This window comes from Phoenix dactylifera, chromosome 15, assembly GCF_009389715.1.
Source record: "Phoenix dactylifera cultivar Barhee BC4 chromosome 15, palm_55x_up_171113_PBpolish2nd_filt_p, whole genome shotgun sequence".
Taxonomy (NCBI): Eukaryota; Viridiplantae; Streptophyta; class Magnoliopsida; order Arecales; family Arecaceae; genus Phoenix; species Phoenix dactylifera.
The window spans coordinates 8348529-8366014 of NC_052406.1; the positions used below are offsets into that span (position 1 = coordinate 8348529).

Below are 17486 nucleotides of genomic sequence, written 5' to 3' on the forward strand. Positions count from 1 at the left end.
AAGCCCAGAAAAATCCAATCCGCTTCGATTCTTTTAAGATTTTCCTATAAAAATCCCACCTTTTCCCTTTATTTTTCCAAAAAAAATCTTCTGTGGTGAAGTACAGGATAAGCGTCGTGGAAGAGTATAATAACATGGTGTTATGTTAACACGTTATTGTCACAGGCTCTCTCCGAATCTTCTGGTCTCTAGTTATACCGTTCTTTTATAATTTTATTTTTTTTTTTGTGGGGGCGTGGGGGGTGTTGGTGCTTAGATTCTGGTCTCTCACTCCTTTTTGGATTCGGTTTTTTCTTTCCAGTTTCGCCAATTGACGGATTTTTTCTTTTTTTCACTCTAAAATCTCATCTTATTTTTCTTGTTTTCTTTTGTTTTGGTTTGACTCCACGCGTAGTCCATCGGGTTCGTTCGCGAGATTTAATGATGATGGTATTAGGTTCATCCCCCAATTCGGGTCGCTTGCCTTCCTCTCCTTAGGATTATTATTATGATTATTGTTTTTTCTTTGTTTTTATGTGCGATTTTAAGGCGAGATCGCGCGGTGCTAGGGTTTGTTCTCCCTTCTGTGTTTACTTTACTCTTCGTCGCCCCTTTGCCCTCTTTTTGGCCTGTCTTTTTCTTCTCGGAGCTCCGGAGGGGTTTCTTCGCGTAAATTGCCTTGTTTTCTCGCCGGGGGCGTCGATTTCCGGTCGCTTTCTCGCGATTGGAAGGGGTTTTGAGGCGTTGCGCGGAAATATTGGATATTTGTGAGGGATATTGATCTTTCGAGGTATTTTCTTGGGGTTCGGGCTCTGGATTTAGGGCCGGTGGGGGGGGGGGGGGGGGGAGTGGAGGTGGGGAGGTTTTGGTTTGAGAGGAAGATGAGATAGTTGTGTTTGTGGGTTCTCCTTCATCTTCGCTGTGGCATGCATGAAAGATGTTTCAAGCTCAGAGTTTTTCGAAACCGGGCTGTAGGCTTATTGCAGTGTTGTGCGGGAAGTTCGCCGAGAGGCCACGGGAGGAGGTGAAGCATCGGCCTTTGTATCCTTTCCCCGAGCTTGTGTCGTCCGGGCGCCTGGAGGTCAGTGTTTTCTTTATGAATTCGAGACTGGATTTTCTTAGCGAAATGTTACTGCATTCATAATCTGGGACTAGGTGGGATTCGCTTTGGTCTGGTTTTAAGTGGTTTTCCTGTTTAAATGCAGGTTCACACCCTTGTTAACCCAACACTAGATAAAATCAGGGATGTGCAGAAGTCATTGGATCCAAATATTTTGTACTTTCAAGGGGAGCAGCTTGAGAATGAAGAAGAAATCGGCTCTCTTGTCTGGGGAACTGTCGATGTGTCGGAACCCCAAATATTTAGCTCCCTTATTGGTCCATCATTACCTACAATAGTAAGCTATTCTACGATTCTGAAATTATTACATTGCTTGGTATTATATTATGTATTTAGTTGAGATTGTAGCTTACATGCTGTTCTTTTTTATGGTTTTGTGAAACTAATTGGAACATAATGTGTGTATATTACAAAATTTGTGCTATAGATACTGTTAGGAGCATGAACTGCACAATTCAATTCATGGTGATGTTCGTTTTTGTGTTCTGATGTGCATGGTCGATAAATCTACTCTCAACCTATACCATTACTAGTTTGATTTTGGCCGAGTGTGGGAAGTGGGACTGCGAATGGTTCCACTGTGTTGCAATTTGGTTAACTGGAACTCCTGACATATCATTTGTTTCTCTTACCTTCTTGGTTTCAAAGTAAGAAAGATCCTAGAGCTAGCACTTAGATGTTTACCCAGAAATGTAGGTCGTCAGGAAGCCATATTTAAATCATTGCTAATCTTCGTTATTTCTATTAGTATGATATACATGAGACAGTTTTAATGTGAAATGAGTATGACTATCATGGTTTGCAGTGTGTAGGATACATCATCAATCAAATGTTATTATCTGTACTGAGCTGATACTTTGTTCGAGCTTTCTACAAATTGATTAGTGGCATTAGCTCTGTTTTTTGTTATGAGGATGTTGAGGTTTATTTCTGACCTTTTCTTCTTTAAAAAGAATAATTAGAAACTGAAAATGGAAAGCCTATTAGGTCAGTGACAAGCTGAAAATTTACCTGGTGTTTTGTGGTGTAACTATTTTGTAGCTGCAAAGAACTCTTGCATTTTTCTTGCCATGCTCCACTTGGAGAACACCTGAAATTCATTTGGTTATTTTTGTCTTTATATTGTTGTTATTCCTGAATTCCAAATCACTTGTTGATGAAATTCCAAAAACTTCAAAGAGAAAAGTTGTTATAAGAATCATTCTAATGCCCTCTACGTGATTCAAGTTATCAGGATTACCATTTGAGGGAGGAAATATACTTTTTTTAGTCACATTGGATACTATTATATGCTGATTCGTAGGGGTATATGTATGTGTTTTTGACATTTAATGTAGAACCTATAAAAAAGGAAGAATTGAATGTTTACTTCGGTGAAATACTTGCACATGAAACAACATAATTGTGTATTAGACGTATATATATTGATTTTTTTAATTCAAACATTTATTTTTCAAATTAATTTCCCTTATTTCTTCAAGGAAGCATCACAAGGTTCTATGTGACAAATGGTATATTTTATTTCTTGACCTTGTGGCTAAGCTTTTGCTAACCGTTGTGGAGAAGTCTAATCATTACATTAAGCAGTTCAACAAACCCCTTTTGCTCTGAGAGATGCTGAAATGTTAAACAAACATTTTTCATTTGGTATGCGTTAGATTTGGTTGTACTCTGAGACTGGACATGGTCAATTTTCTTGATCTCTGCAAAACACATTTAACCATTCTCATTGCTGGCGTTTTATATTTCTGTAGTCATTTCTTCTCTTTTTGTTGATAATAAGATTGTAATTTTTCTTGCTACTTATTTTAGTGGTTCAGGTGATCTAAAACTCTCTCTTCATTGTCATTTTTGCTCCAAACCCAACATGGGCACATATACTGCTTCTAGATATACTGCATATATAATAATTGAATATATGGGCATTTATTATGATTTGTGCAGAATCTTGTTTCCACCTTTTATGTCTGACACAATGAGATGTGGTCGCAGGTTTATCTGGAGGTCCCCAATGGTGAAAAAATTGCACAAGTACTCCATTCTAAGGTGATAGCTGAGAAATACCAATGTGCCTTACTTTGTCACTGCATTCTATTGTTTGTCCCTAATATATTTGAATTGGTGGCATTTTAGAATTAGGAACTGAGATCATGAAAGTTTTGTTATTTTAAGTATGATGAACTTTTCCTCATTAGAAACCACCTCTCTTCGACCTGCATTAAGCAGGTATCCACTGTCAAAGAACTTATTACCTGGCCACTGATTGTTAGTGGTCATGCAAGCCGCAACATTACCCTGCTATTGCATGTTAGGGGTGTGCATACTGAGGGCGAGGAGATTAGTCTCCTTTTCGCAGATATATGCAACATTTGTATGTGGCGCTGTTATTCATCTAAAGATCTAAAAAATTCACATTTATATTGATTTTGTGGACTCTCATTTTTTCCTGGCATTCCGTTGTCTGGTTACTTTGTTAAATATTTTTGTGAACTACTATTTAAGCTGCCCGATATTCACTTTCATGTTCTGTTTTGCATGTGGCTTGAGACATGTAGGTGGTGAAATAACACCCTTTAGTGATTTCAGGCTGGATCTGGATGTGTTTGAGTTTCTTTTACAAATGTTAATAACAACCCTATTTTGAGTGTTCCTGGGTTCATCCTTACTTGTAGTTCTTAAACTGAAAGAAATGTTGATCGGAGGTATTTTCTTTGTCAGGGAATTCCATATGTGATATATTGGAAGAATGCATTTTCATCTTATGCAGCTTCTCACTTTCGCCAAGCATTGCTATCTGTTGTGCAGAGGTATATTTTTAGCTTCCCTTGCTCCATGACGGGTGAAATTTACAGCAGCTTCATGATTTTCTGTTTTCCTTTTGCAGTTCATGCTGCCATACATGGGATGCATTTCAACTTGCACATGCATCTTTTCGGCTATATTGTGTACGAAACAACTATGTTTTGCCAGCTGACAGCCAAAAAGTTAGTGGGAAACCTGGGCCCCATCTACTAGGAGATGCTCCTAAGATTAATATATCTCCTCCGGATAAATTTGTGGGTGAAGAAGAAGAGGAAGAAGAAAGCTCATGGGATACTCTACCTGCTATAAAAATATATGATGACAATGTAGATATAAGGTTTCTTGTTTGTGGATTACCATGCACGTTGGTAAGTTTGAGCTCTTATTTCTCAACTCTAGGGCTTTCTTGCATATTGATTTGTAGATTTAATGCTAAGTGTGTAACATTTTATCTTCTCCTTTTCCAGGACGCTTGTCTGTTGGGTTCCTTGGAAGATGGCCTTAATGCCCTCTTGAACATTGAAGTAAGTATAATGATGCAATAGTTATTTACCTTATTAATCTGGTTAAGCTGAAATTCATCTGATGATAGATCCAAGTTATTCTTGGATTCCTAGGATGGCACTAGTATTCTTCAGTGTGAAAAAAACACAATACTCAGGCAAGCTATGAGTGAATGCCCATGCAGTGGCAGAATTCAGTTGGTGTCCATTAACAGTCTTTCCTCTATCTTGTATACAGATTTGTCACTTTTATATAAGAGAGGAAATCAATAAACATTAAATACAAGGTTTTAGGAGAAAAAGGGATGCATATGACAATACAAATTAAAGAGTGACAAATTGGCGGAAATGTAGAGGGGAGGCAGTTTTTAAGAATTAATTATTTGTTGTCTGTTAAGGGGCATGTGATTTCAGTCTTTCATTGTCAGCTTCGTCTCATCAGTGACTGACAAAGTTAGTTTAGTCTACTGTTTGTGTCAACAAACTGCATTAAATTAGTGCAACTAATTATCTCTTAATTTATGCATGGTAATGATCAGAAGGATTCTAATAGAGTCGGATTTATGCAAAAAATAGGACTTCAGCAAATCAGCAACCTTTTACATTTTGTTGGATGCAACACATGCTTATGTTCTAATTGGTTTAATGTATATATGGTAGGGTTATTTTCATGACAATGCATGTCATTAACGTTCTTGCTCCCTATACATGGGAACCATGTTTAGACAAGGATTTAAGTGCCTTGTGTTGACTGGTGGCTAGCATGGCATGTGTCATGCTGTGTTGAAACAAAGGGAGCGGGAAAAAAGAGGACCTTTTGGCTTGGTGCCAGTTGTACCTAGACATCTCGACTCATATACCCTGTGATGTGCAGCGTACTGTGGCACACATGCATTCACAGTTTCCGGCAAGAGACTGGCACAATCTGGCACTTAAAGTCTTTCTTCTTCAAATAAATGGATTCTAAGAAATTTGCATTAATGCATGTCAAGTTCTAATGGAATAAAGATGATTTCTTGTTTCGATTTCTTGGAAATTGTTTCAGTTGCTCCTCTGTTTCTTCCTTATATGCTTTAAGAATTAGCAACTTATTGTTGCTCCTAACACTTTCTTGCTGCTGGTTCAGATTCGTGGGAGCAAACTTCATAATCGAGTCAGGTATATTGTGCAAACTAAATTTACCAGTTTTTTCACCAATCAACCAGTTATATGCTTGAGTTATGTGTTGTAGAAGTCTTTCAGTGATTATTGGCAGTAATTTGAATTATATATATATATGATTTTTTACAATTATGTTTGCATTTCCATGACAAATCATTTTATTAAAATGCCTGACAGTGCTGCACCTCCTCCTCTTCAAGCTGGGACATTTTCTCGTGGAGTTGTGACAATGAGATGTGATCTCACAACTTGTAGTTCGGCTCATATCTCACTCTTAGTGTCTGGTAGTGCGCAAACATGTTTCGATGATCAGGTACAAGCTCCAACTGCTTTCTTTGCTCATTGAGTTGTTAAACTTCAATGATTATCGCCATTTTCTTTTAACATGCAGCTGTTGGAAAGGCACATAAAACATGAACTCATTGAGCAGAGTCAGCAAGTTCGTGCTCTTCCAAATTGCAAGGAAAGCAAGCCTTCTTTGTCTGAACCTCTGAACTCTGTTTCTATAGCTTGTGGGGCTCCTGTTTTTGAAGTATGGATGAAGGTTCCGTCTTGGGCTGCTCAGGTTGGTTTCTTGCTGACCGGACTTCTTATAAATTGATGCTTTGCATTCATCTGTAAAAAGTATGATGATTCTATAGTAAATTAGATGTGGCCTTTACTTGAAATGGAAATTTTTTATATACATGAATTTACTCAAAAAAATGTCAATAGCTGCAAATGAAAGCAAATATTTTAGTTAAGAATAAATATTCAAATCATGAATGCTTACCATGAATTGATGGTCCTAGTTGGCTGCTTTTCTTTTTATACTGACACAGTGGCTTGATTATTGCATTTGTGGTGATGATATGATACAGGTCCTTAGACAGGTTGCACCTGAAGTCTCTTATCGTATCTTGGTTACTCTTGGCATTGCAAGTATTCAGGGTATCTCAGTTGCTTCTTTTGAGAAGGAAGATGCAGATCGCCTTCTTTTCTTATGTGCAAAACAAAGGAAAGACTTGAGTTTACAAGATGGATTGCTTTCTAGTGTGCCTACCTGGTCTTCCTCTCTTATTAGAAAAAGGTCCAGACCAATTCCAGAAACAGAACCTATGATCTGTAGCAATACCTTGAGTGAGAATGGAGCAACTTTACTGGAAGATGATCAGGATGTCAAGGAAGAGGCAGTGTTGGTAAAAGGGACTCACTTGTTCTCCATGCCTGTTAAGCGGAGATTGAGGGTTGCTGCAATGAGGCCAATTCCTCGCTCTCGACAGCACAAAATGCTGCCTTTTTTGGGAGTTCCTGAAACTAATGTGAATGATGTAGGTCAGGCAAAGCCTCATCTGCCAATTTTACCTTCTGTAAAGCATAATATTGTCCCTCCTGCTCCATCAACACACAGGAAATCCATGTCAAGTTCCTTCCACGCTCAGCAGATAATTTCTTTAAATCCTCTGCCAATGAAAAAACACGGATGTAACAGAAGCCCAATTCCAGTTTGCTCCGAAGTATGTTCTCGAATCTTGTTGCTCTCTAAAAGAGCTTGCATATCCCTGCTTAACCTTTTTTTTTTTGCTTTTGTGTTATAGGAAGAATTTTTAAAGGATGTCATGCAGTTTCTTATCCTTAGGGGACACAGTCGGCTTGTTCCCCAAGGAGGAATATCTGAGTTTCCTGACGCCATACTTAATGCAAAGCGCCTTGACCTTTTCAATTTGTATAGAGAGGTTTGCTTTTGTTGTCACATGCATATACAATATGTAATTCTGCTTCGTATCTACAGCTTACATGGCTTGATTTTGGCAATCATTTATTTCCTTTCTGTAAATCTTAAATAGTAACAATGCATATGCATCACTTGGTACAGGTGGTTTCAAGAGGAGGTTTTTATGTTGGGAATGGCATAAACTGGAAAGGTCAAGTTTTTTCAAAGATGCGCAACCATACGGTTTCCAATAGAATGACCGTGAGTGTTTTACTTTCCTATCCACTTCTTTTGTACATATTGCTATTAATTGTCTGAATCGTTCATGGTATTGAGTTTGGGTATTTTATATATTATGTATCACGGCTTTTCTCTTAATTGTGATTTTGCTATAAATTATGTGATTAAAAATATTATGGAAGCATCAGCGAGCCTTTTCTCAGCGGAAATGCTTGCAGACTAAGCATGCTTCGTGTTATCATTTGTTCAGAAAGTGTTCTTCATTTACTAATATAATGATCATAGTTGAGCTTTATAACTTATGCCTCTCAAACAATGATGTGGGTGGTTGAAATTGGTTGACACCCTGAAATTCGAGACATGCATAACAGAGATTTGTTGCACTCAAGAACTGAGGTCATGACCACCAGTTGTTTTGGATTCCAGGGTGTTGGGAATACTTTAAAAAGACACTATGAAACTTACCTGTTGGAGTATGAACTAGCACATGATGATGTGGATGGAGAGTGCTGCTTGCTGTGTCGCAGGTTAGTAGGAATTAACCCTTTTTTTTGGTTATGTTCTTTCTATCCTCAAAACAAATACTGACATGGGATGTGCTGAGTTATTTACAGTAGTGCTCCTGGTGATTGGGTCAACTGTGGCTTATGTGGTGAATGGGCCCACTTTGGTTGCGATAGACGACAGGGTCTTGGTGCTTTCAAGGTTCGATCTTTTATCAAGTTTGCTTTAGTGTTTCATATCATGCTTCCGAGCTTTTCTGTTAAAATATAACACATTCTCTCTGCACATTTCCCTAGTGTCATTAAGTTCCGTTGCTTGCCAGATTGCTGCTATGTAATATTGTTCTTTTAATTCCAGTAATGCTTGCATTCTGTGTGCCAAAATTGAGATTGTAGCATCGATGGTACCTCATGCATCACACCAGCTTTTTTCATCATGTATGCATTAGGGAAATTATATTTTTGCTTTTGTAGAACAGCACTTGTTTAGCATGACCTAAAGTGAATATTTTACCTTTAGATCTATTCCATTTTAAACTCTTCTTTACAGGTTCTGACTTGGAACTTCAAATTCTCACTAGTTGTGTGGTGTGATGGCAGGACTATGCAAAGACAGACGGGTTGGAATATATTTGCCCTCACTGCAGTTTTACAAATTTTAAGAGAAAATCGCAGAAAGTGGCAAATGGGTTTCCAAATACATCCTCGGTTCCACGACACATGTAATCTTTTTCTTTTACTTCCCCACTCTCAGCATAAGAGAAGAGCCCCCCAGTTTGTGAAGGGGTTGTAATTTCTATAATCCCCATTGCTGTTTCACTAATGCTAGTCTAGGCTGATATTTTAGATAGCTCTTGAACAACTACTACACAGAAGTGATAGAAGGAAATGTTTAGAACTTGATTTTTCTTAATTTGTTCTCTTTTTGTTTCTTTCTCCTATGCATCTTTGAAATATTGTGAATGATCTTTTTGTCTATTTTTTTTTTATTATTTTACTTTTTTCCTTTTCTCCTATCCTGTTCGAAAGATCTCGAGATGTTTTTTGTAACCTTTCTTTCAAGTGGGTTTAATGAGCTCTCTTAGGGTTTTCTACATTAAGTGTAAGGAACCCTGGCGGAGAATTAGAGCCGAGGAAGGAAAACAAATATAAGAAAAGGGAAGAATCGATGCCATGGTTTAAACGAAGGAAGTATGCGAGCAAATCATCGGCAATCATCGCAGCATAAACATTGTGGAGGCATCACATTAATCTGAGGGTCATCAAGAATCCAATCAGGGTTTTAAATAATGTGTTATCCCGTTATAGTGTGCAACCCCAACCCCCACCAAACCGAAAGGAGCACTTCTGTTGTTGACATTGGAGTGCACCGCAGAGGAAATAAAAGAGAGGTGAGTGCATGTTTTCCTGAGTTCATGGTGGAGTCGGACTTCAATGATAGAGCCACTCCAAGAATCCCCACTATAATACTAAAAAAATAGAGATAGAGCTCTAAAAATAATATTGAATGCAATATCTTAGCAAGCCCACCTCTATGCTTTTGCAGAAAATTGATCCCAAAAGTTAAAGAAAAACCAACCGATAATGCCAACATCTAATCTTTTTGTGCTACCCATCACAAATTGAACAAAGAGGCTCTTAAGTTAAGATGAAATGAAGGCTTGGGATCAGAACCCAACCAACTCCGGGTCATGTCAAGTTGGTTGCAGCTATATTCTTCCTGGAAATATGGTTCTAATAATGTGACACCACCATGTTATACCTCAGTGATATAACTTTTTTTACGGACGGCTGCTGATAAGTTATAAGTAAGTCGTCCCGGTACATGTCCATCACGCTCATCTACGTACAAGAAGATGAGTGACACAATGCATGAAAAAGAATGATGTATGATTAGGTATAACGTTGCGTTCAACTGCAGTGGAACCTTTTAGGTTCGTGCATCTGCGACAATCCTTCAATGACTCCAACTAAGGGACACCAAAACAAGCAGACCCCGTGGTGATGGGTCACACTCCACCATCCTTATTCCTTAGTGGATTCCCTGCCTATTTTGTCCCGTTGTTAGCCTCCTGATCAAACTCTCGGTATTTTTTTATTTATTTGGTACATCGGCAACTCATACTAGTCTCATGTAAGCACTGCCTTCAGAGTCAAAAGACAAAATAATTCACAAAGATGGAGGAACAGATACAAAGTGGGTTCAAAAAAATCTCTCTAAAATGATGAGCAGTAAAGAAGACGATCCAATCAGTAGCCGTTCTGTTCGCCTCTCGAAACACATGCATAGACAGCATAGTCGAAGACGTCACACTCCATATTTCAATACATATTGCACAGGGACAATCTTAGTTTTTACAATTATCAACGGATCCATATCCAAGCCTGGTTGCACCAAAGCCAAATACAGAATCTTCTTTCTATACGATCAAAGTGGATCAAAGTCTAAATACTAATTATAAATATATCCATATCAGGAGAATTATTACACAGATCATCTAAATTTGTAACAATAGTAAAATGACAAATGATCCCAGTGCTACTGATGAATCTAATATTTACCCTTAAATGGCATCTAAATAAGTTGAACCAACGTAGTCATAAATTAACGCTCGACGTTTTTCTAGTTTTTTCTGACCAAAAAGTATTCATCACCACTGCCGACTATCCCATTTTCAAAATTTTATTATTTATTCTTAATTTTTGATCCACTCCTCAATGCAAGACAACAAATTCTTTTGAAATGTCTGCTATCACTTGGTTCTACGATTGTTATCATTGTGATTTATTTTTAGTAAAATAAAAAGGATTCATAAGCAGTGAGAATAATGTAAGAGATAATCTTCTCAAACTTCTCGTCCCCTCTCCCCCAACTATCCCGTCCAACTCCGCTTACGACAAGACTCCTTTCCTTCTCTCCTACCAAACCCAAAAAGGAGTCGCCTTTGGGCTTCGAGATGTGCGGCGGAGCGATCATCGCCGACCTCAGGCCGGTGGGGACCCGGCGGCTGACGGCCGACCACCTGTGGCCGGCCCTGAAGAAGGGCGCCGACAACGGGGGCAGGAGGACGGGGCGGAAGCATGAGGTGGTGAAATCGAAGACGACTTTGACCCAACATGTATAATGTCAAAGGAGCCTAGAAATGTTTGACCCGACATGTCTCCGATTTCTAAAATTTGACTACACTCAACCCATTCTAGAATATAATGGTAACGTCTACATCTAAATTCTAGATTGCATGCCAAGGAAAATCTTCCAATGCTTCTATAGATGACTGAGTTTTAATCTAATCATAGTCAAAACCCTAAAATAAGCTATATGCCATGTAAAACTTTCTTTGTTTTTTTCTAAAGAAACCTGAAGCCTTTTTTGCAACTCTCCATTCTCCCTTTTTCCAAAAAAAAAAAAAATCACCATTATGCATAATTATTCTTTCATGATAATTAATTTCGTCCTGTTCATTCCATAATTCAATCTATAACTGCAATATCCCATTTTCTTAACTTTTATTCTATTTCATTCTTTAATTCAATCTATATCAATCCACTCTGGCCTTTCCCCCAAAAAAATCTTTCCTAAATTTCCATATTAGCATTTTTTAGATCCAAAGCTTGTAGAGGATTCTAGTAATTTCAACTAATCAAATAAATAATACTATACTCTCAAAAAATATTAAAGAATTAGATATATTCACAAGTATAACAATTCAAGCTAATGAAAATAGTAAATTAAGTTATTGTGTGAATAAATTTGTTTACTTTCTCATGCAAGTGTTTCAGTAACATATATCAATATTCTGTTCCTACTTATTAAGAATGAGTTAATATTATTTACATTTTATATTTTCTATCTCAAAACAAAAAAATAATAAAACTAAAAACAAATTTATTTTTAGTTCCAAAATTTTGGACAATTGTGCTAAGGTGAGCAATTTTATTCAAGAATTTTGGAATAATATTTCTATAACATTTATTTATTATACTTATTATTATCATATTCCTACTTATTTAATATTCTTGGTATCACTTCGCAATAAACCCACCATCCAGTTGACGCTGGACACTAATACACACGCAACCGCCTTTCCCTCCGTCCCTCACCAAACAGCTGGCATTTTTTTTCCCTCCTAAACTCATCCGATATATAGAAAGAGGGAGAGGTAACTCCCCCCACCTTCCCGTCCAAATCCCTTCCACGAAAAACCCCTCTTCCCTTCTTATCTCTTTTCCAAACCCCCCAAACCCCGTTTTCCCATTTTCTCGTCTTCTCAGAACAGAGACCCAAAAAGGCGTCGCCTTTGAGCGTCGAGATGTGTGGTGGTGCGATCATCTCTGACTTCATTCCGCTGCCGGCGGCCTCCCGCCGGCTCACCGCCGACTCCCTCTGGCCAAATTTCAAGAAGGGCGGCGGCGGTGGTGGAAAGAAGAAAGGCCGGAAGCAGGAGGTGGTGGAGTTCGACGACGATTTCGAGGCCGACTTCGAGGACTTCAAGGACGAGTCCGAGGAGGAGGAGGAGGAGGAGATCGACGTCAAGCCCTCCGCCTTCGTCTCCAAGGCCCCCTTCTCTGGAGGTAAACTGAGAGGCTCTGTTGAGTTGATTGTTCTTTTGGCCATTTCCATGTTTTTTGTAGCTTATGATGTTATGCTGTGAATTCTAGTTTGTTACGCCCGAATTTTTCTCCTATTTGTTGGAGATTTATGCGAAATGGGTTTTATTCTTGACGTTTTCTTTGTTGCTCGGCGAGAACTTGGGATAATTTCAGGGATTCCTTCTTCTTGTTAGCTTGCTATTGTTGTTTGTGGATTTTGATTTTTTTTGGGTAGTATTTTTTCTCCTTGTTAACTATTTTCATCTAATGGATTTTCTTCAAGAAAAAAAAAAGAAATAAAAATCCTTCTAATGGATTTTCTCCTTATTAACTATTCTCCTTTAGGATTTGAGTAAGAGTTTTGATGGTTCTCCGTTTTAGCCTTTATTTCACGAAAAAAAAAAACTTTGGTTAGAATGGATCCCATAAAATTGGTTTATATTATAGAGGTTCTTTCCGAGAAGAACAGGTGCCAGAAATAAAAATCATATTTGAACCAGAGATATAGTAGTACTTCATGGGTATTGCCCTTTTGGGCTTCTACCCCTATCAATTTCTTGGTTATTAATATATCTTTTTGAATTTATGCTGAATCTTTTGCTAAACAAATATTTGCTTCCTCCCTTAATTTATCTTAATTAAAACTAAAAACTTCCCTATTTCAAAATGCGTGTATATATGAATTTCCTAATTTTAAGACTTCTGTTTCCATTTGTCCCCTTTTTGGCTGAAGACTTAAGTAGGATATCATTTTTGTTGTGATATGTTGCTTATAACTTACGTGGTACTTCATCTTTAAATATACAAAGTATCACCCAAATTAATCTGCCCTTTTAGTTATGTATTCACCATCTTATGTTTGATTTTGTCTCCTCTCCCACAATTTATTTCTTTGATTTCGTCTTTGTTTATAGTCATTATATTGTTCTGTTGTTTGGAGTGGTATATGGTTGTTGTCTTACTGCTGGTTTTGCCTTGTCAAGGTCTATTTTATGGTTTCAGGATTGTAATCTGGACTTTGCTGTTCTTCATTAATTTAGGTTTCTATTAAATGAATTATCCAATAAAGAGATGATCTACTAGTGAGAAATTACAAGTACACAGAATTGCAGGTGTTTTAAGAATATTGGCTTTCGTAGGATATAGCTGGAAAATCAAAGTCAAAGATCAATGTTAACTAAGTTGTTTATCGTAAAAATGTTAGAGGTAGGCTATAATTTGTGTCAGGTTGTTCCTGCAAAGAGGAAATAAAAATAATCAGTGATTGAATTGGAGAGTGGAAACTGAAAACTCACATGACTCATTATTAATTCTATTATGGCTATCTTTCTGTTGATCCCATGAAATTGAATGTCTAAATTATGAGATTCTATGGAACAGTGAATGGATCTGCACTCTTATTGTCATTAATTAATGAGTCGCATTTTCTTGCATCGGCTATTGCAAAAGTGGATATAAAAAAATATGGTGCAATTTTTTGTGTGGACAAATAACATCAGGCCTTCTATGTTTTCTGGAATTTTGTTATTGACGGGAAAGGAAAGTGAAATTGATGTGTTTTTGTGCATGGAAGTGGCATGGGATGTTGTCCGCTACTAGATTTTTTATTACTGCTGGCATACATCTTTGGTTGATTGTACTCTACTTCTGGTTCATCAGTCACGGTATGGGAGAGTAGCAGAATGGAGTTGTTATTTTATAAAAAATCCTCTGATATTAAACTCTGTTTTTTGTCTGTTATGTGTGATCGAACTTCATATGGAATGGTTTGTTTCTTCTTAAATTACATATCAGATAGTTGAGATCTGTTAAAAGGAAATTTTCCCGTCCATGTTACTTTTGTGTCTTTTCTTATGTTCTCTATGGACTGCAGAGGGTTCAACCACTCTAAAATCAGTAGAATTCAATGGGTGTGCATTTAGATCAGCAAAAAGGAAGAGAAAGAATCAATACAGAGGAATCCGCCAGCGTCCGTGGGGCAAGTGGGCAGCTGAAATCAGAGATCCCCGCAAAGGGGTTCGTGTCTGGCTTGGAACATTCAACACTGCTGAAGAAGCTGCAAGAGCTTATGATGTTGAAGCTCGTCGTATCCGGGGCAAGAAAGCTAAAGTGAACTTCCCTGAAGCACCTGCGAGTGCCCAAAAACGCAACCAGAAACCAACTTTGCAAGCACCAAAACCAGCATTGTCAGAGGAGCAGAAGTTTAATCAGTCCAAGTACCTGAATGACCCAGATTATGATTTCTATACTATGGGTCACAGGGAAGTGAAGGAGCTTGCAAAGCCCGAGTACATGAATTCCCTTCCCTTGCTAGAATCTTCTCCACCTTCCGGGGGCACTGGGTTTTTAAATTTTCTCTCTGATCAGGGAAGCAACTCTATTGATTGTTTAGATTTCGGATGGGAACATGAAACCAAGAATCCGGAGATCACATCAGTTCTTGCTCCTACGATAACTGAGGGTGATGAATCCAGATTCCTGGAGCATGGTAGCCCCCAGAAGAACCTGAAAAGCCAATCTGGTGAGGCAGTACCAGCAGAGGAAAACTCTGCATTGAAACTTTCTGAGGAGCTATCTGCCTATGAATCATATATGAAGTTCCTGCAGATCCCTTATCTTGAGGGGAGCGCATATGAGTCAATTGACAGCCTCTTCAGCTGTGAAGTGGCTCAGGATGGTCTGAACCCTCTGAATCTTTGGAGTTTTGATGACCTGCCCACAGAGAGCAGCATTTACTGAGGGATAATGGTTTTCTGTGAATAATGATAAGGTAAGCATTCCCATGGTCATGTTGGGTTTCTTAAGCCCTGCTAGCTCCGCATATTGAACTTCATGAAGAAGTGCATTTTCTTTCATATCTTTTTTTCTTTTTGCAGGAATTGTTGTCATTGGAGGATCTGGAGGACCAGAAATGTTTGCCGGCTGCAATCAATTGAATTGAATTATGGTTTACAAAAGTACCTGATGCGCAAAAATACAGGATCCAAACGACGAACAGAACAATACACAGAATTGAGAGAGGAAGAGGAAGAAAAAATTGAACACAGGGATTTACGTGGTTCGGCAATGTGCCTACGTCCACGGGAGCGAAACGGCCGTAACTTTTCTTCTGTTACCAAATAACAAGGGTTACAAGATATTTATAGCTAAACCCTAACCCTAGAGTCCCAATCCCTATCAGCATCCCTGGTAAAATAAAATATTACATAATTATCCCAAAGATAAATATATCCCGTCGCTTCGCTCCGCTCCGTTAGAATACCAGTGTACCACTCAAATAAGAATACCACTTAATATGAGCCACTTATTCTAACAATCTCCACCTTGGCGAATATTCACCCCTTAGGAGAAAAATAACCTGGGACACCACCTGACGCTGATAGGTTGGAACACATCCTTTCTAGCACCTAGAGATGTTAACCAAGTCCAAGCAATGCTTGAACTTGTCTGCAGTAACGGGTTTTGTCAACATGTCTGCTGCATTTTCAGAAGTGTGAACTTTCTCAAGCAATATATCACCGGAAGAAACCAACTCCCTGATCTTGTGATATCTCACATCTATGTGCTTGGTTCTCGCATGATACACCTGGTTCTTCGCCAAATAGATCGCACTCTGACTGTCACAATGCAACTGAACTCCACCTTGCTGAACACCCAGCTCCTTGACTAATCCTGTTAACCACAATGCTTCCTTGGCAGCCTCAGCCACTGCCATATACTCTGACTCAGTCGTAGATAGTGCAACTAGAGACTGTACCATGGACCTCCAACTGATAGGACCTCCTGCAAGAGTGAATACATAGCCTGTAGTCGACCTCCTGTCATCCAAGTCCCCTGCATAATCTGCATCAACATATCCTACGACTGAAGGATCATCTTGCTGTCTGACAAACATGATACCATGGTCTATAGTACTCCTCAAGTATCTGAAAATCCACTTGACTGCATCCCAATGCTGTCTCCCTGGATTCGCCATAAACTTGCTCACTGCACTAACTGCATGCGCCAAATCCGGCCTGGTACAAACCATAGCATACATCAGACACCCCACTGCACTAGCATATGGAACCGTTGACATGTCTTCAATTTCTTTTTCTGTCTTTGGGCACTGTGAGGTAGACAATCTGAAATGATTCGCTAAAGGTGTGCTCACTGGCTTCGCATTACCCATGCTGAATCTCTCCAACACCTTTTGTATATAACTACCCTGAGATAACCACAATTTTCTGGAATCTCTGTCCCTGCGAATCTCCATTCCAAGAATCTTCTTGGCCGCGCCCAAATCCTTCATATCAAACTCTCTACTCAACAAAATCTTCAACTTGTTGACTTCATTTATACTCTTCGCAGCAATCAGCATATCATCAACATAAAGTAACAGAAAAATAAAAGAACAATCATCAAGGCTCCTCACATAAACACAACAGTCATACTCACATCTTCTGTAGCCAATCCGAATCATGTAGGAGTCAAAACGCTTGTACCACTGCCTCGGAGACTGCTTTAGCCTATAAAGTGACTTCCTCAATTTACAGACTAAGTGCTCCTGTCCAGGTTCTGAAAACCCTTCTGGCTGCTGCATGTAAATCTGCTCCTCCAACTCACCGTGAAGAAAAGCTGTCTTTACATCCATCTGCTCTAACTCCATATTGTAATGTGCTACCAATGCCAACACTACCCTAATGGAAGTGTGTCTGACCACTGGGGAGAAAATCTCATCATAGTCAATCCCAGCTCTCTGTGAGTATCCCTTTGCTACCAGACGTGCCTTGAACTTTTTCCATTCTTTTTCTGATACTGCTTCCTTTTTCTTAAACACCCACTTGCATCCTATCGCTCTCTTCCCCTTTGGAAGCTCCACCAACTTCCATGTCTGATTTTTATTCAAAGATTCC

The 17486-nt window shown here is 38.7% G+C and overlaps 2 protein-coding genes across 2 annotated transcripts; both read left to right on the forward strand.

The window, feature by feature from the left end:
- The first annotated feature begins 815 nt into the window (after positions 1-815).
- LOC120113283 (AT-rich interactive domain-containing protein 4-like) lies at positions 816-8946 on the forward strand. Its single transcript, XM_039134336.1, has 15 exons — positions 816-1060; positions 1185-1376; positions 3092-3145; positions 3818-3906; positions 3984-4269; positions 4369-4425; positions 5531-5562; positions 5743-5878; positions 5957-6130; positions 6426-7061; positions 7143-7280; positions 7421-7519; positions 7925-8025; positions 8113-8203; positions 8602-8946. Exons 1-15 carry the CDS (start codon positions 917-919, stop codon positions 8725-8727), a joined length of 2355 nt encoding a protein of 784 aa, XP_038990264.1. The 5' UTR covers positions 816-916; the 3' UTR covers positions 8728-8946.
- Positions 8947-12186: 3240 nt separating this feature from the next.
- LOC120113284 (ethylene-responsive transcription factor 1-like) lies at positions 12187-15557 on the forward strand. Its single transcript, XM_039134337.1, has 3 exons — positions 12187-12573; positions 14465-15361; positions 15468-15557. Exons 1-2 carry the CDS (start codon positions 12312-12314, stop codon positions 15328-15330), a joined length of 1128 nt encoding a protein of 375 aa, XP_038990265.1. The 5' UTR covers positions 12187-12311; the 3' UTR covers positions 15331-15361; positions 15468-15557.
- Positions 15558-17486: the final 1929 nt, after the last annotated feature.

What these genes read in the sequence shown, in the direction of transcription:
- LOC120113284 (XM_039134337.1), top strand. Translation starts at nt 12,312, where the DNA reads ATGTGTGGTGGTGCGATCATCTCTGACTTCATTCCGCTGCCGGCGGCC. An exon ending in CAAGGCCCCCTTCTCTGGAG is followed by an intron (nt 12,574 to 14,464) that starts GTAAACTGAGAG and finishes TATGGACTGCAG; the next exon opens with AGGGTTCAACCACTCTAAAA.
- LOC120113283 (XM_039134336.1), top strand. Translation starts at nt 917, where the DNA reads ATGTTTCAAGCTCAGAGTTTTTCGAAACCGGGCTGTAGGCTTATTGCA. An exon ending in CGGTTTCCAATAGAATGACC is followed by an intron (nt 7,520 to 7,924) that starts GTGAGTGTTTTA and finishes TTTGGATTCCAG; the next exon opens with GGTGTTGGGAATACTTTAAA. An exon ending in AGGGTCTTGGTGCTTTCAAG is followed by an intron (nt 8,204 to 8,601) that starts GTTCGATCTTTT and finishes GTGTGATGGCAG; the next exon opens with GACTATGCAAAGACAGACGG.